Source organism: Callospermophilus lateralis, chromosome 1 (genome assembly GCF_048772815.1).
Source record: "Callospermophilus lateralis isolate mCalLat2 chromosome 1, mCalLat2.hap1, whole genome shotgun sequence".
Taxonomy (NCBI): domain Eukaryota; kingdom Metazoa; phylum Chordata; class Mammalia; order Rodentia; family Sciuridae; genus Callospermophilus; species Callospermophilus lateralis.
The window spans coordinates 215,215,893-215,239,300 of NC_135305.1; the positions used below are offsets into that span (position 1 = coordinate 215,215,893).

The window sequence follows — 23,408 nt, forward strand, 5'->3', positions numbered from 1 at the left end:
TGCCTCCATCTTGGGAGTGGCGGCTCCTGCAACCGGAACAGAAAGTTCCTGAAAAATGCCGGTGAACCCCCAGCGGGAGAAGAAAAAGGAAAAAAAAAAAACTGCGATGAACACGTGATTGCATCGCGGCTAGGCCTCGTCCCCATCAGAGACCGTCCTTCTGCGCGTCATCAGCCAATGAGAGTCGTAGGGTGGAACGCAGGCGATCTCCATGGGAACTTCGGAGGGAGGAGGGGGAGGAGGTTACCTAGCAACCGCGAGATGCTGAGAGGGCCAGCCAAGCCGTCGGAAAGTGCATTCCAGGCGCCCGAAGAACCTGAGCTGACGGATCCCGAACCGGAGCAGCGGACTCCTATTGCTCCTCTAGCTCCTAGCAGTCCTTGGCCCCAACCCAGTCATGACGTCTCCTCTGTGCAGGGCGGCCTCTCTCAACGCCCTGACTGCTCAGGACCAGGTCTCTACACCTTCTTCCAAAGCCAAGGGCAGTAAGGCTCAGGCCAAGTATGGCTATCCCCGAGGCAAGCACGCTACGCGAGCACAGGCCTGGCCCGCACGCAGTTCCAAGGCGGAATCCCTCCGCGGGGCGGTGAAGACGTCTGTGCACGCACAGGTGGTTGAGTTGCAAAGGAAGATTCAACTATTAGGTAAGATGGCTCCAGAGGACCCAGAAGGATCGAGGGTCAACAGTGACCACCCAGTTTGACTAGGCATGGTGTGACAAAGGAGTTTCACTAGTATGAATCTAGGTGGACAGTTTCTGGAGGCAAAAACTCACGCTTCTGTCGGGCTTGGTGGAGCAAGTTTCCAATCCCAGCGACTTGGGAGGCTAAGGCAGGAGGATCCCAAGTCTGAGGCCAGCCTCAGAAACTTAAGGAGGCCCTGTCTCAAAATAAAAAGTAGAAAGGGCTGGAGCTGGAGCTTAGTGGTAGAGCACCCTTGGATTCAATTTCCAGTACCCAAAACGAAAAGAAACACTCATACTCATTCATGGTTTTCCTCATCTCTCTTTTCAAACTTCTGAGCTCAAAACTGACTGGGGTAGGGGTTGAGTAGGTAGCTCAGTGGTAATAGTGCTTGCCTAGCTTGTGTGATCCCTGAGTTCAATCCTCAGCACTGCCAGAAACAATGAGAGAGTGAACTGACTGGATTGTATTTCATATTTACTGTAATTTCGGTTCTTCCGAAAAAACAGATTCTAGAGCCAGAATTTTTGAGATCAAACCTGACTCTGCATAATAGTTGTTTGACCTCAGGCCATTTAACATTAACCTACTTGCTATTTTTCCATCTGTAAAATGGAAATAGTATGAGAACTAATAGTTCTCATGGATAGGGCAATCTTGTCCTTCCCAGTGGCCATTTGACAATGTCTGGAGACATTTTTGGTTGTTACCCTGCTGGAGAGCAGCTGCTCCTGGCATCTATTGTGCCGAAGCCAGGATACAGTTTAACATCCTACAAGGCACACAGCAGCTTCCCACAGCAAATTATTCAGCCAAAACACCAATTGAGCGGATATTTGGGAAATCCTAGTGTGTAAATCATTATTGGTTTTACTACGAAGTAATATTTCGGGGGGGGGGGGCGGTGGCCCACACCTATAACCCAGGTACTTGGGAAGCTGAGGCAGGAAGATGAAAAGTTTAAGCCAGCCTGGGAAATTTAGCAAGACCCTGTCTCAAAATTTATTTAAAAGTGCTGGGATGTAGCTCAGTAGTAGAGCACTCCTGGGTTCAGTCCCCAGTTCTGGAAAAGAAAAAAAAAAAAAAAGAGACAGGAGAAGGAGATAACCTTGAATAACTGTTGAAGGTGTGGATGCAGGAGTAAGATTGCTTGTGACGTTGAGTAATTTAAACCAATCTGAGCCTCGGTTTTCTCATCTGTGAAATGGGTATGATGTGTACTTACTGGAATGTGATATTGAGTACCTGGAAAGACCTGAGTCCAGCACCCAACACATAAATAAGGGCTGAAAACAAACTACTTTAACATGTATTTTGAGGGGATGGTGAGACATTTCAAGGCATGTGCACAATGTGGAGCCGCCATCAAGGTAATTGGCATATTCACAGACATTTGTCATTTCTTTGGAGAACACCCAAAATCCTCTGTACCATTTTGATATGTACAATTGACTTGCTGTCAGCCATAGTTATCCTACAGTACTAGAAAATGTTGGAAGTTATTTCCCTGTGCCGGTTAACCATCCTCTCTCCATCTTCAAGTGTCATTATAATATTAAGTTGAAGATTGATTGCAAGAAGATCTTCCCTCTGGGAAGTCCCATCCGCCTACCTAATGACACTAGCTTGTGTCGTCTGCCCACCTCACCTGCCCCCAGAGAGTGACCGGAAAGCCTTTTATGAGAGCTCCCAGTGGAACATCAAGAAGAACCAGGACACCATCAGCCAGCTCCGAGAGGAGACCAAGATTCTCCAGCTGCAACTGACGGACCTGCTTCAGGTGAGGGTGAAGAAGTGGATGGCTGGGTGCTGGGGGCATGCAGGTGGCCTGAGTGAGGGGTGACGGGCTCCTCTCCTTGCAGGGAGATGAGAAAGTGGTCCAGGCAGTAATTCAAGAATGGAAATCAGAGAAGCCATACCTGAAGAACAGGACAGGCCAGGTTTGCCTCCCCCCACTGACCAGCTCCCTTGTCTCCATCTTGGGTACCCTTCTCACTGGACTTCCTGCTGCCACTTTCCACCTCTCCAAACCTTTCCCTACACAGGCTGCCAATCATTTACTCCTCGAAGAAATCTCGATTAAGCACTGGCTCTGTGTGACATGGTGTTAGGTGTCGGGGACCATGCAGTGACAAAACAGATCAAGTTTCCCTTCCAAAAAGCTCATATTCTAGTAGAGAAGCTGACCAACAAGACCCAAAATGAAACAAAACCTCCTCCAAAATTTGGGAATGGTGGTACAGCCTATAATCCCAGCCATGTGGGAGGCTGGGCGGAAGGATCTCTTGAGCCCAGGAGTTTGAGGCCAACCTGAGCAATCTAGGGACCTCATCTCTTGGGGGGGTGGACTGAACAACAGAGGTTAAGAACAAAGGAATTTCCAGCAATGATAAGAGAAATAAATAAAGCAGTGTCATTTACTAGAGAAGGGCAAAAACTGGTACTTCAGATTGGGAGTAAAGTCAGCAAAGACCTCTTTCCAAACGAGCTGGGAATGGAACATTAGAAAAAATATGGGAAAAGAACTCCTGGCAGAGGGGACAGCAAGTGCAAAGTCCCTGAGGTAAGAAGAAGCATCCAGTGCGGAGACCAGGTGAAGACCAGGATAGCTGGAGAAAGTGAGGCAAGGTAGGGAGACCCATCCTGGCCTCACTCCGTGTCATGGTTCCTTGAAGTGGAAAATAGACTTCAACAAGACAGGAGGGGAGGCCAGAGGAGAAGTCATCCAGGTGAAAGATGCTTTGTCCTGCACTACTACCAAAATGGTAGAGGTTGAAGGAAAGATATACCTCCAGGGAAACCTGACAGAGATAAGAAAGAATTTGCTAACAAATGAGATATATGTGGGAGAAAAATCTTTGATGGCATCAAAGTTTGGGAATTTTTTTTTTTTGTCTGTTTTTGGTGCTGGCATTTTATGACTGAGCAAGATTTGGGGTTTGAGTATGAATGGAGCTGCCATGAGCCCAGATGGGAAAAATGGCAGAAGGACGAGTTGGTGAGACAATCAGGTGCTTTTGGAAGGGATGATTTTGAGAGTATGCATGTGGGCATAAGGGGAGGCTTAGTTTAGGTGTCTTCAGGGTAGAGATGGCCTCTAAGCCCCTGAGACTGTGTAAAATCACCAGTGGGGAGGGTATGAACCAGGAGGAGAGTCTTTGAATACCTCGCTCCAAAAACAAAAGACACGGAGACCAGAGACTGAATGGCCAGGGAGGTGGGTGGAAATTTGGAGATCGAGTCCATCAAAGAAAATCTGCAGGGACGCTGATAAGAAGGGAGATGAAGGGGCTGTGGCTCAGTGGTGGAGCGCTTGCCTAGCATGTGTGAGGCACTGGGTTCGAGCCTCAGCACCACATAAAAATTAACAAATAAAATAAAGGCATTCTGCCCATCTACAACTACAAAAAAATTAAACAATAAATAAATAAATAAAAATTTTAAAAAAGGGAGATCAAGGCCACTCTGTGGGAGAAGGGAGGAACTAAAAGACTCAGGCCCCTGCTCTCGAACTTGTCCTCCTGCAGCAGGCCCTGGAGCACCTGGACCACCAGCTGAGCGAGAAGGTGAAGCAGGTAAATGCCCTGCGACACCAGGTGGTGTTGAGGCAGAAGCGACTGGAGGAGCTCCAGCTGCAGCACAGCCTTCGCCAGCTAGAGATGACCGAGGCACAAAACTGCAACACGGAGGAGGCCAAGGTAGGGCCTCCTCGCATAAGGAGGTGCAAGGCAAGGCCTGGGGAGCTGGGGCCGGGGGAGGAATGGAGGAGGGAGGGGACTCAGCCAGCCCTGCTGCCCACTAGACCTTGAGGAACCTGGAGAACCGCCTGGAGAAGGCCCGGATGAAGGCAGAAGAGGCAGAACACATTACCAATGTGTACCTGCAGCTCAAGGCCTATCTCCAGGTAGGCACTAGGCCTGCTTGTGGGGAGGAGGGCAGGTCTGCCCCGAACCACAGCCACAGACCTGTCCCACTCCCATGCCCAGGAGGAGAGCCTCAACTTGGACAACCGTCTGGACTCCATGGAGGCTGAGGTGGTGAGAACCAAACAGGAGGTGGAGGAACTCCACGTGGTGAATCAAGAGGCCCTCAACGCACGGGACATTGCCAAGGTGCCAGCCCACCTGTCAAGGTCTCCTCCCCAGAATCTGAACCCAGCCTCTCCTGAGCCGCTCTTGTCTGTCCACCACACCCTGCCGAACTGTCCCGGCAGTGTCTACTGGGGCCTGTGCGCTCTGCCTCCAGCCGACATGGGTACCAGCTGCCCCTCTGCTCGCCCTCCAGAACCAGCTGCAGTATCTGGAGGAGACCGTAATTCGAGAACGCAAGAGCCGTGAGCGCTTCATAAGTGATTGCAAGAAGCGTGCTGAGGAGAAGAAATTGCAGAACGAGCGCATGGAGCGCAAGGTGGGCGCACCCAGGGGTGCAGGGCTTCGTGATCAGCCCAAACCCAACACGACCTGGCCTTGTCCCTTCCCAGTCATGTCCCCATTAGCCCTCACCCTGGACCCTACTCTAACCCCCCCCCTCCCTGACTCCACCTCCACTTGATGTGAGGGCTCCTCCCACATCCACCACATCCACATTCTGCCCTCCTCTCTCTCCTTCCCTCCCACCTAAGTGACCCCATTTTGGCATTGCCAGAACCTCCCCTTACTCTCTGGTCTCCACTCATCCTCCCCCCATCTGACCAGGCCTCCCTGACCTAAATCTGACCCTGCTGACAGTCCGCCCCTCTTTTGACTCCTCCCCTTTGTGCTGGCTCTGAAGCCACCTCCTACCTCCTGATCCCCGCCCAAGTGTTCTTACCTGCCTCCAGGTCTTTGCCCGGCCTCCAATCCCCAGTTTGAACCCTGTCCCCTCCCAGCCTTGGCCCCAAACCTCTGTCCACCAACTGACCCTGGCTTTGACTCACTCCAAGAGCAGACTCAGCGGGAGCACATACTGCTGCAGTCGGACGACACACTCCAGGACCACCTGCGCGCCAAGGACGAGGAGCTGCGACGGCGCTGGAACATGTACCAAATGGAGACAATTTTCGGCAAGGTCAAGGACGCCACCGGCGTAGCAGAAACGCACGTGAGTGCCGCAGTAGCCCTCTCCCTCCCCAGACGGACCCCAGCGCATCCAGGGGAGGGAGACCACCACACTCCGCCTCCCCTCTCGCCTAGGCTTCTGCGCACGCACTTGCTCTCTTCTTGAGAGACACCCCTTTCCCCTCAGCTACCGGCCCACCCCCACCGGAGAAACTGCTGCCCCTTACACAAGACCCACTGGACTGCCTGCACCGCTTCCTCTCCTCCTGTCTTACTCCTGCGCCGACTTCTTTGGTGCCCCCTGGGGGAGGACTCGTCTTGTCCTGTCTCTCACATTTTACAGTTGTCCTCTTTGAAAAATTTCTTCTTATTCTTCCTTTTTTTGATACCAGGAATTGAAACCAGGGACACTTAATCACTGAGCCACATCCCCAACCCTTTTTAAATATATTTTATTTAGAGACAGGATCTTGCTAAGTTGCTGAAGCTGGATTTTTCTTTTATTATTTTTTTTAGTTGCAGAGGGACACAATATCTTTATTTTTATTTATTTATTTTTATCGAATCCAGGGCCTCACACATGAGAGGCAAGGGCTTTACCACTGAGTTAGAATCCCAGCTCCCTGAGGCTGGCTTTGAACTCTCAATCTTTCGGCCTCAGCCTCCCAAACCACTGGGATTACAGGCGTGTGCCACCGCGCCTGGCTTGAAAAAATTTCAAGGCTCCTGTGTCCCCTTAAAGTGCCCGGTTTCCACTGAGGAACACTAGTCTGTACCCTTTGGGTTCTCTCTGACCTTGCTGCTGCTCCCAAGGAGTTGATCCCCAGGAGGCCCTGAACTCCCAAATATGGGATCATCTGGGGCACCAAGGCAAACCCCTTTTCAGAAGTGGGTCCCGTGAGCGGATGGCTCCCCAGACACCGGTATTACTAGTGAGAATGGAGGAGATTCCCTGCCAGAAATTACTGGCACGTTAATTTTGGAAAGCAGCTATGCTCACTGCTGCTCTGTCCCCCACTCTATATCGATTTTGGCCAGCTCAAATGTAGACAGGGGCGCAAGAAAGATGGTTTGTCCGGGATTTTGTACACTCTTGAGGCAACCCGGAGTCCGACCCACACTGCCCCCATACATCAGTTTGCCGAAGCCATCAGCTTAGACCACTTATCCTGTGTGGTGGGGAGGAAGGAGAGGAGAGGAGCAGGCCTGTGCCTCCCTAGGCTCTGACTGGGGCTGGGTGGTCCGCAGTCCGTGGTGCGGCGGTTTGTGGCCCAGGGCGACACCTTTGCTCAGTTGGAGGCTCTTAAGAGTGAGAACCAACAGACGCTGATGAGGCTAAAGGAAGAGAAGCAGCGGTTACAGAGGGAGCTCGAAGACCTCAAGTACTCTGGGGAGGCCATGATGGTGAGGTGAGGCCAGGGTGCTCAAGGGAGGCCGGAGGGAGTGCGAGGTCGGCAGTGCTCGGTGGTGACTTCTCCCCCCCCTGCAGCCAGCAGAAGATGCAAACTGAGATGCAGGAGAAGCTCAAGACCGAAGGGCAGCGACATGCTGACGCACAGGATCAGCTGGAGCGCACCTTGAGGGCGATGCAGACGACTAAGGAAAACCTTGAGCACCTGGCGAGCAAGCTGAATCACGTCAAAGTGGTAGGCCCCGCCCTGGAACGGTTCCCTTCCACAGCCTCTTAGGACTTTAGAGGTTCAGTCAAGCTTGGGGGTACCGTCGCCTAGGCCCAGGGAACCCAGGATGTCAAAAGCTCCGCCTACAGGAAAGCCCCTCCCCACTCATCGGAGTCCCCGCCCCATATCCCTGGTAAAGCCCTGTCTACCCCCAAGAGGCCTAGGATTTTAGATACCTTGACCTGCCTCTACTCCGCTCCCCATGGGAAAGGCCTACTCTTCCTCCACCCAAAACCTCAGAGACCCTCCTCCAATCCTGGAGCGGCAGGAGACAGGAGAAGCCCCACCCTGTCGTTGCACAAGTCCATTTTTTCAGAAGGTCGCTACTGCCTTCCTCGCGTTTCCACCCTTCACCAAGAGGTCTCCCGCACCCTTTTTATGCCTCTGGCATTCAGAGACCCGCCCTCCAGGCGTGGCCTTTGATTTCAGAGTCCGGGCGCCTTGGGTAAGCACCAGCCCAGCGGGTGGCTCCTCCCCTCTGCAGCCGAGTCCCTGAGGGAAAACCCCAGCTTGGTGGCCCAGCCCCCAGAGGCCCAGCCCCTTGCAACTGACCTGGCTCTCGCTGGCCGCAGGAGAACGGCCGCTTTGCGGGAAAGGAATTAGATCCCAACGCTGGGGACTATCTGCAGAACCTGCTGGGCCTCGTGGAAGAAAAGTTGCTGAAACTGCAGGCACAGCTCGAGAGCCACGACGTGCCAGAGATGCTGCGTCACATCGCCGACCGCGAGGTGCCCCTGAAGCCACGGGGCAGGACCCAGGAGACCCTGGGGCTGAGGGGGCGGGGCAGCCTTTAGGAGGCCAAGTTGGAGAAGCTCAGGAGCTGGAAAGGGGTCTTAGGGGACAACGGTTTTGGTGTGTGGAGTGAGCCTTTTACAAAGGGAGAGGAGCCAAAAGAGCTGCAGTGGGTCTCGCGAGGCCAGAGGGCTAGACTGGGGAATTCAGGGTGGGCATCCAGAGACTTAGGGGCAGAGCCCCAAAGACCCGCGGTGGGCCTGAGTGACAAGGGGGTGCAGCTGGGCATCAGCGTGTCTGGTGAGAATGACGGGTTGGAGGAAAACTAAATAGGAGTGGGTAGTGGTCTCTGGAATCGGCATGGAGGAGGGGAGAGGAACTTCCCTGGGGCCCCAGCCCCGCCCTCACCTCCCTCTCTACCCCCTCCACTTAGTTCTATGCCACCTTAGAAGGAAAGCTGCCCCAGTACAACACTCGCATCCCCCTGCACCTTGCCAGTTCCAAGGACAAGTTCTTCGGTCAGTGCTGGCTGGAAAAGGGGGTGGGGTTTGGAGCAGCAAGAGGTGGTCTGAGCAAGGGCTCAGGTCCAAGGTGGAGGTGGGTAGGGTGGTGATGGCTGGGAAGGAAAGTCTGATTTGAGCTTGGGGAGCCGCATCTCCGCATCGCCCCATGCCCTCGTAGACGAAGAGGAGAGTGAGGAGGAGGACAACGTAGTGGTGAGCCGCGCTTCACTCAAGATCCGCTCCCAGAAATTAATCGAAACCCGCAGCAAGAAGCGCAGCCGCTCGCGGAGGTCCTAGATTCGCATCTTGCCCATCTGGAGCCTCCATTCCCCTTCAGAGCCCCCGACTCCTCTGGGTCCAGTCACGGGTCCATGGGGCCCCTTCAAGGGCTGGATGAGGCCCGGACGGGGAGCTTAGCAGGCCAGTGGCAGCCCGGAGGAGAGAGGGCCAGACTAGATGTTCCCACAGTAAATCTCCCGAGGCGGGTCAGCGCTGGCCTCAGAATCGCGCAATAAAGGTCACTGACCAGCCTCCTGGGTATTCACCTCTTCTTGACCCCCTGCACGACTGAAAAGACATCGTCCCATAAAACCCAGGGCCGCAGACAGCCCCTTCCAACCTGGGGCGTGATGACTATCAGCTGATGCATAAAGTCACGAGGGATACCCCCACACCTGGGGCGGAGCAGCCCTACCACTTGAGGACAGAGGACTCGGCCTGGGGACACATACCTGCCCTCCCTTAGCATACACAACTTCAGCTCTCCACACCTGAGGATAGAGAAAAAGCCCTCCCTCGGGGACAGACGTGCCTCTCCTGAGGCAGATTGATAGACGCCCACTGGTAGAACCGGGGTCTCTACGAGGTGGGCCTGGGCATTGCGGTCGGGCGGGGGGCCACCAGAGTCCCGGGTCAGCCCGCCCAAGCGAGACCGGCCGCCCCGCCCCGCCTGCCCCAGAGCTCAGCCACTGCCCGCCGGCCCTTCCGCCTCACTCAGCGGCGCCGCAGAGCAGGACGGGTGAGGGCCATGGAGCGGTCGGCGAGCAAGGAGCTCGCCCTGGTAAGGGGGTTGGGATCTCGGAACCTCACAACCCGGTGACCCGTCCCCGGTCCAAAAACTGAAGGTTCCCACCCCTAGGACTCAAATCGGATCTGCCTCCGGTCCCCACTTCGGGACTCGGGGCTCTTGACCCAGTGACGTGGCTGGTTCATGGGCGGGGGTCTTTGGGTGCATCTGAGGGAGAGATCAGAAACATCCAGGAGACTGAACCCTAGGACTCCACAAATGCCACCCCACCCCTTCAGAACCTGGGAGGAGGGTACCCAGGGCGGGAGGGCACTACCTGGGACCTGCCCCGCCGAGTCTTGTAGACCCCCGCGGGAAGCGGGAACCCCCCAGGAAGGCTCGGCTTGAGTTCCAACGGCTAACTTGAGCCGTGGCCCCGGGACTGTCCTGAGCCCGCCTCCCGTCCAGGCGCCGTTGCAGGACTGGGGTGAGGAGACCGAGGACGGCGCGGTGTACAGTGTCTCCCTGCGCAGGCAGCGCAGTCAGCGCCGGAGCCCGGGGGAGGGTCCTGGGGGCAGCCAGGTGAGGAAGGGGCTGGGGGGGTCGGGGGCAAGAGGCGACCAGGTGAGGGCGGGTTGAGCGGAGAGACCTGGGAGTGACCGGGTGAGGGAGAAACTGGAGAGCAAAGCTTGGGCCGCCAGGAGCAGTGGGGCTCGAAGGAAGGGCGGAGCTTAAAAGTGACCAGGTGAGGGTAGAAGGGTACCTGGGGGCGGCTTGGTGAGTGGGGGTAGATCCAGGAAATAGTGAGGCCGGGCGATGGTGCGTTCCCGAGCGGGACCTGGGGTAACCAGGTAAGGGCAGAACTGGACAGACGGCTCTGGGGAAGTCGGGTTTAGTGGGTCAGAGCAGGAAGGAGCGGTGAAGTTTGGAAGCAGCCAGGTGAGGGTAGGTGGGGCCTCAGCACAGCCGGTGGAGCGTGACTGGAGGGCCAGAGAAGCCCAGGGTTGGCAAAGTGAGGGACCCAGGTCAGGGCTCAGGAGGACAAAGATGCCTGGAACCAGTTGCTGAAGCGTCCTTCATGGACAAAGCAAAATAATAAATCAGAAATATTCAGATTCAGAGGAATACATAAGATCAGATGGAATGGCTAGTGATGGCCGTGAATGAAAAGGGGCGTGGGGGCCTCTCCTGGTCTCTCACTGCTGCCCCTCCCTGCCCCCGCCCCCGCAGACCCCCACTCCCGCTGCCGATACCTTCCTCCACTACCGCACCAGCAAGGTGCGGGCGCTGAGGGCCGCTCGGCTGGAGAGGCTGGTGAGCGAGCTGGTGTCAGGAGACCGCGAGCAGGACCCGGGCTTTGTGCCTGCTTTCCTGGCCACCCACAGGGCCTTTGTGCCCACTGCCCGAGTGTTGGAGTATCTGTTGCCACCGCCGCCGCCCCCACCCCCACCTTCCAGGTCAGTGGCCCTCAGAAACCTGCAGGTTCTCATCCCCAGATTCCCCCCTGGGCTCCTTCCCCCACCTCCCCAGGTTTGGAACCAGGAAACACTCCTCACCCCAGAGCCCTCCTTCTAAGCACCCTCTGGCGCCCCCCTTTCATCTGATGAGGGCTTCTTCCCAGGGTAGAGAACAAGAAGACGGAAGGACAAGATCTGAGCTTCAATAAGAACTTGAGGTTGGCCGCCCTGAAAGGTGGGGGATGAGTAGGGTGGAGGGAGGAAAGTATTTCCAAGGTCAATGGTCAGTCTTGAGGTCTGAGGGCTGGAGGCTTGGCTGACCTGAAAGGTTGGGAGCTCCCAAGCTCTGGGCCCAGCTCTGAGCCTGCTCCTCTGTCCAGGGCTGTGGTATCTGTGCTGGGCTCCTGGCTGCGGGACCACCCCCAGGATTTCTGTGACCCTCCTACCCACCCAGACCTGGGCAGTGTCCGACTTTTTCTGGGCTGGGCAGCCCCAGGGAGTGCTGAGGCCCGGGAAGCAGAGAAGCTTCTGGAGGATTTCTCAGAGGAGCCTGAGGGAAAGCAACAAGAGGAGGAGCTGCTGGTGACTTGGGCAGGTGAGGGGTTCTGGGTACCCATTGTGCTCTGAGAAGGCAGTCCCACGCTGTCTGTCCTTCTGACTTCCTCCCCACTCTCAGAATCACAGATCTTGGGCAAGGTTTCTAAACCATCTTGAGTCTCAGTTCTCCCCTCTGTAAAATGAAGATCTTAACTCTTTATCAAATAATTAGTATTTGCCTTTGCTCCCCCTTTATCCAAAAGTACTCTGCCCAAGGGACCTGGGTTCAAATCCTAGTTTTGTTATTTGCTGACTTTGTGACCATGGATAAATCACTTCACTTCTCTGAACTGAAAAGGGGGTGGTGGTGGTGATAACAGTGCTTATTTCATTAGGCTCTTTATTCATTCATTAAATATTCAGCCACTGGTTCTGGCCATGTAACCATGGACTAGGGCTCCCAATTCCTCAGGAAAGATATTCAGTAAGCAAGAAAACAAACAATGGGGACTTGGCCAATAGTATTATTTTACTGATCCTTCATTATTAGATATCTACCACTTATAATAAAATGTCAACCATTAGTCATATTGATATTTTATTGTAGACTAGGTGCCAGCAAGCTGTCTGATCCTTTGTAGGAAAAAAGTTGTTGGCCACTGATATAGAACATTTTTGGAGTGGGGGAAAATATCTATAAACCTCACTCAGGTCTTTGTTGACGTGTCACCTCCTCACTCACAGTGGCTTTCTTTGGCCCTCTCCTAACAGACAACCCCTCCCAACCTGTGTGTCCACTTAGTCTTTCTTATTTTTCTGTACAACACTCTTGACATCCCTCCCTGGATTCTAGCTTTTGTTCATTTCTGTGGCCTGTGAGCACAGGAGAGGAGGATCATATTAGTCTTGTCCTGACTCTGCCCCCAGGAGCAGGAATCACATGGATTAGTTGACAGAATAATTGTATCCTGCTTACAGAGTATCAGCTTTCACCCATCTGTGTTTGATCTGATCCTTATCACGAAAGCTTCTATCTCCTTAATCCTTATCCTTTAATCCCAAGATTAAAGTGGCCACATTCCTCTCTGCTTTCCAAAGTAGCAGCCACTTTCTCTATCCCTGGTGACAAAGTCTCAGTTGTTAATATATCCCCCCCCCCGCCCCTTCCCTCCCTTGCCTCCAAGGTTTAATCAGTGAATCTCAAGTCTTTAGAATCACATAGCCCAATATGGTAGTTACTAGCCTTTGTGGCTATTTAAGTTAATCAAAATTAAATTTGTTAATTTTTTAAAATAAAAATTCACTTTTGCCATTATGCTGGTCACATTTCCAAAGATTGGTAATCACACTGAAGTGTTCAGGTAGAGCACATGTTGACCATGGCAGAAAATTCTGTCTGCTGTAGTGGGACATGGTGCACACCTGCAATCCCAGCTACTGGAGAGGTGGAGACAGGAGGATCGCAAATTTGAGGCCAGCCTCAGCAATTTAGTGAGAATTCATCTCAAAAGAAAAATTTTTAAAAGGGCCTGGGGTGTAGCTGAGTGGTGGAACACTTGCCTAACATGGGGGGGAAATCTGTGTTCTATCTCCATTACTGCAAGTAAACACAAAATCAACATTTTAAAAAAGCAGGGCTATAAGCCCCTTGCGGTCAGAGGAGAAAAATGAACATTTATTGAATACCTACCATGTGCTAGTGTCTGAAACACACTTTTTTTGTAATTATTTTTAGTTGTAGATGAACATAATACCTTTATTTTATGCAGTCCTGAAGGTTGAATCCAGGGCCTCACATGTGCTAGGCAAGTGCTCTACCACTGAGCTGTAACCCCAACCCTAACATCTTTATTTTGAGTTTACTTTTTCCTATGGGAAACTACAGACATATACAAAATTAGAGAGACTAGTATAAAAAACATTTAGTCACTTATTACCTAACTTCAACAATTTTCAATTAGACCAAAAAAAAAAAAAAAGGATGTCTCAGACTTATGTCACCCCACACTTAATTACCTTGGGTATGCACTTGAAACTGATGAGGGCTTTTAAGACATAACCTTCATGCCCATAAACATTTCAAGAAATTCAGAAACACTTACCATATTTTAAGTCCATATTCAGATAACCTCATTGTTCCTAAATTGTCTGTTTCACAACGTTTCTTCAAATTGGAATGTAAAGAAATTCCACTCAAGGAATTTGTTTCTTTCCCAGGTCTCCACTATTCTATAAGAGTTCTCCCCTTCCCTTGCTTTTTCTTGGATGCTGTGTGTGTGTGTGTGTGTGTGTGTGTATGTGTGTGTGTTGGGGAGGGTCATTTGTCCTAAGGTGTGTCTCACATTCTTCTAGGTTCACCTGCCGGCTTCCCATGGTGCCATGCAGGTGTTCCTCTGTTCCCCCTCATTGCTCAGAAATCTAAACATTAGATTAGGTTTAGGTGCAATTTTCCCCCCAACTCTCACAAAAATTAATATTTTGTAATGCAACATGTCTAATTTGAAATGAAAGAGATAATTAAGCAAAGATAATTTTAGGACAATATGGTAGTATCATATGAAGGAGAAATAATGTAAGTCACTTATACAATAATAACAGGTTTTGATGTTTTTTTTTTTTTTTCACCAGGAATTGAACCCAGGGTGCTTAACCACAGATCCATACCCCCAGACCTTTTTTGGTATTTTACTTAGAGATAGGGTCTTGCTAAGTTGCTTAGGGCCTCAGTAAATTGCTGAGGCTGGCTTTGAACTTGCGATCCTCCTGCCTCAAGCGGAGCCACTGAGATTTCAGGAGTGCAACACCAGGCCTGGCATAAAGATGTTTTTGGTGTACTAATGCCTTGGCATGACTCACTTGGACACATGATGAGGGTGTCCAGTTACTTTGCCTGTAGTAGTATCACAGTGAAGGTGACAGCCACAAACACCAACTAGTGCCAGAGAGTGCACTCACAATGCAAAGACAGCTACATAGACAATGGTGACATTGCTTTCCAAAATGGTGAATAATACTTGCAATTTCCAAACAATCAAAGTTCAGAATCTCAAGGTACTTGCATCCTAGAAGCCAAAACAATTTGCTTTACGAGCAAAACAATCAATTCTAGGTGCAAATTATAGTAAATAGATTTTTCCCATAATACAAATCTCTGGAGGGCCATTGGCTTTGGGGTGGCTAAATTAGCTATGCAGTCATCCTTCCAGGAAGCAAGATCTTTTCCCCAAAATGTCCCCTAGGGGGCGCCACCATTGAAACCCACCACAGAAAAATCATTCAGGTTTATGGAATACTTTATAGCAGTCTGGTATGCATAACTCATTTGCTCTTTTAAAACAATTCAGATAAAGAAGTTAAGGCATAAAGAGATTAAAAGGCATGTTTTATCTTGATTTGCACAGCAAGGCTGGTGGACAAGCCTGGGTTTGAATTTGGGACTTTTTTCATTGTGGTGCTAAGGATGGATACCCCGGGCTCTGCACATGCTAGACTCTACCACTGAGCTACATCCCATCCCTAAATTTGGAACTTTCTGACAACAACCTTCCCTCTCTCCAAAAGAGGACAGAAGAGTCTGATCTTAATACAACTCCAAATCCTGCTTTCCACTTTAAATCTCTGCTCTGCCCTTTACTGAAGGTGTGACTTAGGGGCAAATTGTTCTGTGCCTCAGTTTCCCCACCTTAAATGGTGGATAAATTATAGCACCTCCTTCAATGGAGTTAGTGCCCTGAGCTAGCAAGTTAATTCATATGAGGCATTCATTTTTTAAAAATATTTATTTTTTATGTTTAAGTGGACACAGTATCTTTATTTCACATTCATGTGGTGCTGAGGTCGAACCCAGTACCTCATGCATGTTAGGCGAGCACTCTACCACTGAGTCACAACCCCAGCCCCCCTGTGAGGTATTCATAATTGTTGCTCTTACATCTATTAAAATACTCAGGGAATTCACTCTATAGATGAGGAAGGTGAGGTTGAGCATAAAAGGATTTGCCCAAGATCACACAGGCAACTCTGGATTCAATTTGAGGGTTTTGATTCCCCTTCCCCCACTGAACCCAGGGCACTTAACCACTGAGCCACATCCCCAGCCCTTTTGTTGTATTTTATTTAGAGACAGGGTCTCACCGAGTTGCTTGGGGCTTTGCTAAACTGCTGAGGCTGGCTTTGAACTTGCGATCATACTCCCTCAGCCTCCCAAGCCACTGGGATCATAGGCCTGTGCTACCGTGCCTGGCCCAAGTGAGCATTTTAAACTACATGTCAATTCTCAGGACCTCCCAGGGCCCAGTCCCCCAGACCAGACTCTCCGGAGGGCTTCGTGGAAGAGGAGGAAGGGCCTAGGCGGGAAGGTCCCGACCTCCTGGACTTCAGTGTGGGCGAGGTGGCCGAGCAGCTGACCCTTATGGATGTGGTGAGGACTGCAGACGGCGGCAGGGTGGGGATGTAGAGGGAGGCGGGTTGCTGAGCCCCTACCCTACCGCCTTCCCCTGACCAGGAGCTCTTTTCACGGGTGCGTTCCTGCGAGTGCCTGGGCTCGGTGTGGTCGCAGCGGGACCGCCCAGGGGCCTCAGGCGTGGCCCCCACTGTGCGTGCCACTGTGGCCCAGTTCAATACAGTGACCGGCTGTGTGCTGGGCTCCGTACTCGGGGCGCCGGGACTGGCAGCGGCGCAGAGAGCACAGCGGATCGAGAAGTGGATCCGCATAGCCCAGGTGTGTGCCGAGGGCCGGGAGCGAGTGAGATGGGTCAGGGGCACAGGGCGGGGCCAGGGCACCTGCGGGGGAAGGGGAGGAGTTGGGGGTAGGGATGGGAGGAGCTTGGGACGGCTGGGCTGAGAGGCTGAGAGTGGGGGTGATGGGGAGGGAAGAAGACTGGAGGCATCCTGAGGGAGCCTGGGCAGAGGTGAGGCCGGAGCCGGAGCCTGAAAACTGAGAAGAAATGGGGGGGGGGGGGTCGGGACAGAGAGGGGCATGTGTCCAGGCCATGGGAGGGGAAGTAAGTTGATACCTGCGGTGACTTGGGTTCAGGGAGGAGGGTTCTAGGTCCAGAAGAGGGGCTGTGGACACGTCTAGGACCCAGGGACCAGGAGAAGCCAAGTTCAGAGGGAGCAGCCAGCCGAGTCCGGAGAGGGAGGGGAGAAGGAAGAGGCTTAGTTTGTCACGTGTGGGGCGAGACTTGGGGGTCAGAAGTCACAAGAGCAAAGGTGCCTGGTGCCTGGGAATCAGATTAGGGATGTGACCAGCACCCCCACCCCATCAGTGCTGCCGAGAACTGCGGAACTTCTCTTCTTTGCGAGCCATCCTGTCCGCCCTGCAGTCTAACCCCATCTATAGGCTCAAGCGCAGCTGGGGGGCTGTGAGCCGGTGAGCCTGGGTTGAGGGTGGGGGCCACCCCATCCCAGCTCTGACCTCAGCTCCTGACCCCTGACCACCCTTCTCTGGCCTTCCAGGGAACCGTTATCCACTTTCAGGAAACTTTCACAGATTTTCTCGGATGAAAACAACCACCTCAGTAGCAGAGAGATTCTTTCCCAGGTACAGACAGACTGGAACCCAGTGAACCCCAGGCCCAGCAAGGGGACTTGGGGCCAGGCAGGAGGCATCGTCTTGTCCTTATCACAATGTCCTTTCACTGCATTTCAGCAGTGACAATTCTCCCGTCCATACTCAGCCTCACATTTTAATTTTCTCTGCTGTTTCCATTAGAGTTCGCACTGGGCCACAACCTTATTTATTCATTTCACAATATCCAAGAAGTCATGAGGGAAGGTTACTGAAGGTCAAAGTCATAGCCAAGTGTGAAAAAAATTGTTCTGGGGATTTACCTTGATAAGCAAGATTTTTAAATGTGGGCCAACAAGTCGGATTCATTTTAGGCAAGAGTTAGGTTTTCTAATTACAACCAGGAGCTGGTTCTTAGAATCCAGATAGATGGAGTGTGAGGCCTGGAACCCTCAAGATAAGTGTGCGACTTGTTCACTCCTGCAGGTCTCGGCTTCCCCACAGAGGCCCCGCTGCGCCCCCTCATCTCCACATGCCCCTGCCTGCATTATTGCCCTTGTCCCTGCCCTGCTGTCATGGGGCTGGCCTGGCTGCTGCTGTCTCCCTCCCTGGGTCTCCATCAGGACAGGAATTCTGTCTCTCTCATTCACTGCTGACTACTCAGCACTCAGGATGGTGAATGGCACTCAGTAGGTGCTCAATAAATGCCTTGTTAGTGAAGGCATATTCAAATAACGAGAGTTCAGGGGACAAGCCCTGCGTAAGCACCTACTGTGTACCAGGTGCTATTCCTGCTGTGCCACCAACCAGGCATGACCACTGTCCCAGGAGCAGGGGGACTCCAGCCCTGGACAGGGAGATGCAGAATGCAGCACTGTCTACTCCAGTGACCACATGACGAGCAGGCAGAGCAATGATGAACCAAATTCCCAGTGGGCCTGTCCCATCCAGGCTGGGGACAAGGATTCCCTCCTGTGCCCACTCCCGGCACCCCTGCTCTCCCTCTCTCTCCACCTGTACTTTCCCCGGGGGTAGCCCCCTCCTTGGATTGGCTTGAAAACTCCCTTGTGATTCTTGAAAGAAGGAGGGGTGTACATGGTGGGTCTTGAGGTGACCTCTCTGAGGATGGGTCACTCAGTCCTTCCCCCCCCCCCCCGCCAGGAGGAGGCCACTGAGGGAACCCAACAAGAGGACAACCCTCCAGGAAGCCTACCTTCAGTGAGTGTTCTAGTTTGGGATGGGGGTTGAGGGGGACCCTGGGGAGGGATGGGAGGTGATGGGGTCAGTGTCGACGGCTAGTGACTAGAGCTTTGGGGGCAGCAGAAACTGCCCCCAGGTCCTGTTCCCTACCTTGGCACCTTTCTCACGGACCTGGTGATGCTGGACACAGCTCTGCCGGACATGTTGGAGGTCTGACCCTTGACCCTTGATCCCAGCTGCACTTACCCCAGCACAGTAGGCCTCATAGCACTCACCCTGGACCCTGCCTTGTACTCCTGACCCCAGCCCCCTTAGCACAGTGGAGCTCCTGACTTCTTAGCTCTTGACCTTGACCCTTTAACCTGGACTCTGATGGCTCTAGTTCAAATAAACTTTGCCCCCAGGGGGATCTGATCAACTTTGAGAAGAGGAGGAAGGTGAGTGGCACTGGGGAGGATATAAGGAGGTGGCCTGAGGTGTGGGCAGGGGGGCAGGGTCTCAGCCACTGCCCCCTCAGGAATGGGAGATCCTGGCCCGCATCCAGCAGCTGCAGAGGCGCTGTCGGAGCTACAGCCTCAGCCCCCACCCACCTGTCCTGGCTGCCCTGCGTGCCCAGCGCCAGCTCAGCGAGGAGCAGAGGTGACCACCCTGCAGTCTAGCCCAGCCCCACCCCAGCTGACCCTGGATCACACGCAAGGTCCTGCTCACCCAGTGCACTTCCCTGGCTCCTTGCAAGACCCACATCTGAGCCTGGGTCCCAACCTGTGACCTCCAGCCTAGTTCAGGGGTCACCACCGACCTGTAATCCCACACTTGACCCCACCTGCCATTTCGACTTCCACCAGATGCGACAACTGTCCATCTGTCCTCTTCCCTACCTGATCCTATCTGATGATGAGTCCTTTCGTGACTTCTGCCATCTGAGTCTATGACCCTAATAACTGACCCCTGGTTCTGAGCAATGGACCTAGCCTGGATGTCTTCCTGACAACTAGACTCAACTCTCCCAATTGTTTCTCATTCTCTCAAATCTATGACCTTCACTGTTGGTCCCAGTAATGACCTGGTCCTGAACTTTAGCCTTGACCCAATTCATCTTATTCTCACTCTGCAAGTCCTTGTAGACCTACCACCCAAGCCATCCCACCCCATCCCTAAAGAGCCCTAATCCCTCATTGACCTGCTTTCCTCCCTGACCCGGACTAACTCCCAGCTTCTCCCCCTCACACCCAAACTTGACCCCAACTGACGCTGACTCCTGTCTCCTCATCTGTCTCTGATGCCTGGACCCAACCCCCATCAACACACTGACCCCTCAGCTACCGAGTCTCCCGGGTCATCGAGCCACCAGCCGCGTCCTGTCCCACTTCCCCGCGTGTCCGGAGACGCATCAGCCTCACTAAACGTCTTAGTGCGTGAGTCTTGGGGGCTGCTGGGGGTGCATGGGCAGATACTGGGGGCTGTTCCAGGGCTGAGTCTGGCCTCAGCCTCACCCCCTGTCTCCATCCTCAGGAAGCTGTCCCGAGAGAAAAACTCGTCCCCTGGTAGCAGTCCTGGAGACCCCTCATCGCCCACCTCCAGGTGGGTATCCCAGTTAGAAGACAGCCTGGAGACAGCAGAGCCAGGGGTCAGGGCAGCTACCACCTCACTGTGTCCCCCCAGTCTGTCCCCAGGGTCCCCCCCATCCAGCCCTAGATCTGAGGACCGTCATCTTGGACCCCTTGCTTCTCCAGGACCCCAGGGCCCCAGCACCAAGGTACCACGCCTGCCTGTGTTTGCATGGAGGGCTGTGTGTGTATGTATGTATGTGTGTGTGTGTGTGTGTATACACACAGGAGTGTGGGACCCATTGAGTTCTCTGGGGGTCCATCCAAGAGACCATGTGGGTCTCCATAGCCACGTTTGATCGGTCACCCACCTCGTGGCACAGATCTGGAGGCGAGCTCCTGCTCACCCACAGGGCATTCTGCAGAATACTCACCCTCTTACTCAGGTGTGTCCCTAGGAACCTGCACACCTGAAGGGAACTGTGGGCTGGACACCGTGGGAAGTGCTGTTCACTGGCATGGGCTCGCGGGTGTACAACAGGCGTGAGCGTGTGTGAACACATACTGCTTTCCTGTACACAGGATTTGCGTGTGAATGCGGATCTGTGTGTATCTGGGTCATGTGCACATTTGTTTCTGTAACAGGGAGACGAGGTCTAGGTATGATGGGCTGGCGCATATGTGGGCCTGCTTGTGTCCCCTAATCGTGTGTCCCTGACTCTGGGGGTGTGGAGGGACGTTTGATTGTGTGTGCTGGGGAATGTGACCCTAGGCCTATTGAATAGACCACTGGGGGAGGGGCCTTGTGGTCTCCCACCCATCAGCACCTGCGGATGCCTCTGCCCCCCCACTGCCTACAGCTGCCCCTGGGCCCGGACCTGTCCCTGAGCAGTCCTCGCAACCCTCTCCCTGGGCAGCAGAGCTCGGAGGCCCGTGTGATTCGCATCAGCATTGACAACAACCATGGGAACCTCTATCGGAGCATTCTGGTGAGGGGCTGGGCTGGAGGCTTGCTGGGGACAGCCTGCCCTTGGGGCTGGGGCCCTCCCACCTCACCTCCTGCCCCCCTCTTCCAGCTTACTAGTCAGGACAAAACCCCCAGTGTCGTGCAGCGAGCCCTACAGAAGCACAATGTGTCCCAGCCCTGGGCCCGTGACTACCAGCTCTTCCAAGTCCTTCCTGGGGACAGGGGTAAGCAGGGACAGCTGGGAGCACCAGACTGGGAGGCAGGTGGCCAGGGCCAAGGCTGGAGCCCAGTGTTACCTGGGCTCACAGGGCCACAAGGTGTTTTAGGCACAGTTTGGGGTAAAATGGAGCAGGGTGGGGAGGAGGAGGAGGAAGATATCCCGTGGGTTCAGGTAACATTGTACTATTTCCCACCCTCACGCTGAGCCAGGTAGGAGGTTGTCCTGGTCTGGTGTGACGGAGGGGGCACTGAAGTTTGGCTTCCTAGGATTTATGAGCCAATAGTCAAATGCAAGGAGGGACTAGAAGTTTGTTCAACCTTAAATTTGTAGGATCATGAGTTTTTTGGGGGGCTCAATCTGGAGGGGCAGAAGATGACAGGGTGTCTGAGCTTAGATATAGGAGGAAACAAGGTTGTTGAGGCTCACCATGGGGACCCTGGAGATGCCTGAACTTGGAAGAGGAGAGAGCCATATGCTCTTGAACCCAAGCCAGAGAGCATGAGGTTGTTCAGTGTGGAGGCAGGTCAGAGGCTGTCTAGTCTTGGACAAGGAGAGGCCAGAGTCATGGCGGAAGGGTGGCTGGACATTGGGAAAGAATGTATGAAACTGCAAAGGCCATGGACTCGAGCAGATGGGAAGTAGCAAGTCATCCAAGTTCATGGTGACCGCAGCCTGAATTTGGCTGGGAGGTGGTAGGGGGAGGGGGAGGTGTGCAGGGAGCTGTGGTGTGAGCACTTTAGACCCCACTGCAGGAAAGGTAGGAGGTGGCCCAGGCGCTGGGGAGTTGTCACTGTCCCCAATGAGAAGAGAATGAGGTTGGATCAGCACTAGCTGTAGGGACCCAAGGTTGTTGAGGCTCTAGAACAAATGGTAGAAAGTTGCCCAGGTCCTTTGTGAGCCCACCACCATCTCCATGCCTGGCCAGAGCTCCTGATTCCTGACAATGCCAACGTCTTCTACGCAATGAGTCCAGCTGCCCCTGGGGACTTTGTGCTACGGCAGAAGGAGGGGACCCGGCACACACCTTCTGCCTCCGCAAGCTGAGGTGGCCCTCGCCTCCCTCCAGGTCACAGGCCCCTTGGGCAACTTGGGACCTGGCTTCTACAGCCAGGGGGGCCGGGAACCCCTCTCCTGGAAAGCCTCTGTCCCCTCGTGGGGCTCTGTGCCTCAACTTCAGCCCATCAGCCCCTGCCCCTCTGACCTCTGAGTCCTGGACCCTCATTCCCATGACATTAGCATGCAGGGTGGCCACGACGGTAACAAAAAGGCAGAGAAAACCAAGAACCCTGAGAAAGGCATTGAGAGTTACTGTGGATGCCAGAGTGGACCCTGCCGCCCATGGAGGGAGGGTGTAGGGGGACTCCCCGACTTTTGGAGGGCAATGTCTTTCCTGATGTGTACATAGGAGAGTGAAGATTTGAAATTCCATCAGAAACAGAAAGAAATTACCCTATTAGAAGTCAGTAAGGGCCATGAAGACGGAAAGAGCACGTGAGCTCTCACTGCCCGTAAGAAGAATAAACCAGTGGAGAAAGCAGACGAGGAGCCGAGCGGCCACTGCACAGTAGTAATAATATTAACATGCCCACCATGGGCTTCTAGTCTGAGCTGGGCATCTACTAAGCGCTTTATATCTCTCGAGAGTTTTTTTGCTTTAAGTAGTTGAAATCCTATTCAAACAGGTACGTACCAAAAAGAAAATTGATAGCTCATATAATTGAGAAGGCAATTGTGTCTGCTTCAGGCACAGTTGGATCCAGGGACTCAAAAGATATCAGAATTTTATTGCTGTGTTTTGGCTGTGGTTTTCTCTGAGAATGAGACTGTCTGTTATCCCCCAAAATCCAATTACCCTTTTCTATGGTAATAGAGTCACTGACTTTTTAGCTAGCCATTCTAGTTAAAGCTGCGTTTCCTAAATCCCTGCAGCAAGTGTGGCCATATAAGATATAAAAGGAAAGAAGAAGGGGTATATATCTCCCTCTCCCTCCTTTTTCTGCTGGTTGGAATGAAGATGTGGAGTGGATCATCTTGGATGGAGTGGCCCATGTCCTCTGAATGACTGAGCAACAAGCTGGAAGGAGCCTGGGCCTCTGTGACCTTGGAGCTGCCATTTTAGGATGCTGCCACTGGACTGTCACTTAGGAGAGAAATAAATTTCTACCTTTCTTAAGCCTTTATTATTTGGTTCTCTGTTACAGTCGCCAAAAGGACAATTAGTATAGCCCTACTCTGAGGCAGGCTCACATCCCACCAGTGCTACTGACACCGGTTCTGGGAAATCAGGATTGGGTTTCATTCCCCTGGTGTTGGAGACTGAACACCGAGAAAT

The 23,408-nt window shown here is 53.1% G+C and overlaps 2 protein-coding genes and 1 long non-coding RNA gene across 9 annotated transcripts; 2 read left to right on the forward strand and 1 right to left on the reverse strand.

The window, feature by feature from the left end:
* Window positions 1–88: 88 nt before the first annotated feature.
* Window positions 89–9,179, forward strand: Odad3 (outer dynein arm docking complex subunit 3). Its single transcript, XM_076848368.2, has 13 exons — window positions 89–644; window positions 2,342–2,463; window positions 2,546–2,623; window positions 4,211–4,381; window positions 4,486–4,587; window positions 4,670–4,795; window positions 4,968–5,090; window positions 5,610–5,762; window positions 6,968–7,128; window positions 7,209–7,365; window positions 7,971–8,126; window positions 8,564–8,648; window positions 8,812–9,179. The coding sequence occupies exons 1-13, from the start codon at window positions 398–400 to the stop codon at window positions 8,928–8,930; spliced, it is 1,800 nt and encodes a 599-aa protein (XP_076704483.1). The 5' UTR covers window positions 89–397; the 3' UTR covers window positions 8,931–9,179.
* Window positions 6,202–9,353, reverse strand: LOC143393878 (uncharacterized). The gene is made up of 2 exons (XR_013090652.2): window positions 7,951–9,353; window positions 6,202–7,445 (listed from the first exon to the last, which is right to left on the reverse strand). It is a non-coding gene; the product is annotated as an uncharacterized LOC143393878 (long non-coding RNA).
* Window positions 9,311–23,256, forward strand: Rgl3 (ral guanine nucleotide dissociation stimulator like 3). 7 transcript variants are annotated; one of them, XM_076848290.2, is made up of 20 exons: window positions 9,319–9,693; window positions 10,108–10,221; window positions 10,870–11,096; window positions 11,261–11,314; window positions 11,477–11,691; window positions 15,914–16,053; window positions 16,138–16,353; window positions 16,901–17,004; window positions 17,091–17,175; window positions 18,304–18,360; window positions 18,463–18,552; window positions 18,747–18,779; window positions 18,860–18,981; window positions 19,662–19,757; window positions 19,855–19,923; window positions 20,005–20,098; window positions 20,750–20,878; window positions 20,966–21,080; window positions 22,002–22,142; window positions 23,006–23,256. In XM_076848290.2, the coding sequence occupies exons 1-19, from the start codon at window positions 9,661–9,663 to the stop codon at window positions 22,118–22,120; spliced, it is 2,112 nt and encodes a 703-aa protein (XP_076704405.2). In that variant the 5' UTR covers window positions 9,319–9,660; the 3' UTR covers window positions 22,121–22,142; window positions 23,006–23,256. The 7 variants fall into 7 exon arrangements, with proteins under 7 accessions (XP_076704437.2, XP_076704443.2, XP_076704430.2 ...); XM_076848301.2 differs by having other exon boundaries at window positions 23,091–23,256; XM_076848315.2 differs by lacking the exon at window positions 22,002–22,142 and having other exon boundaries at window positions 9,318–9,693.
* The last annotated feature ends 152 nt before the right edge of the window (window positions 23,257–23,408 follow it).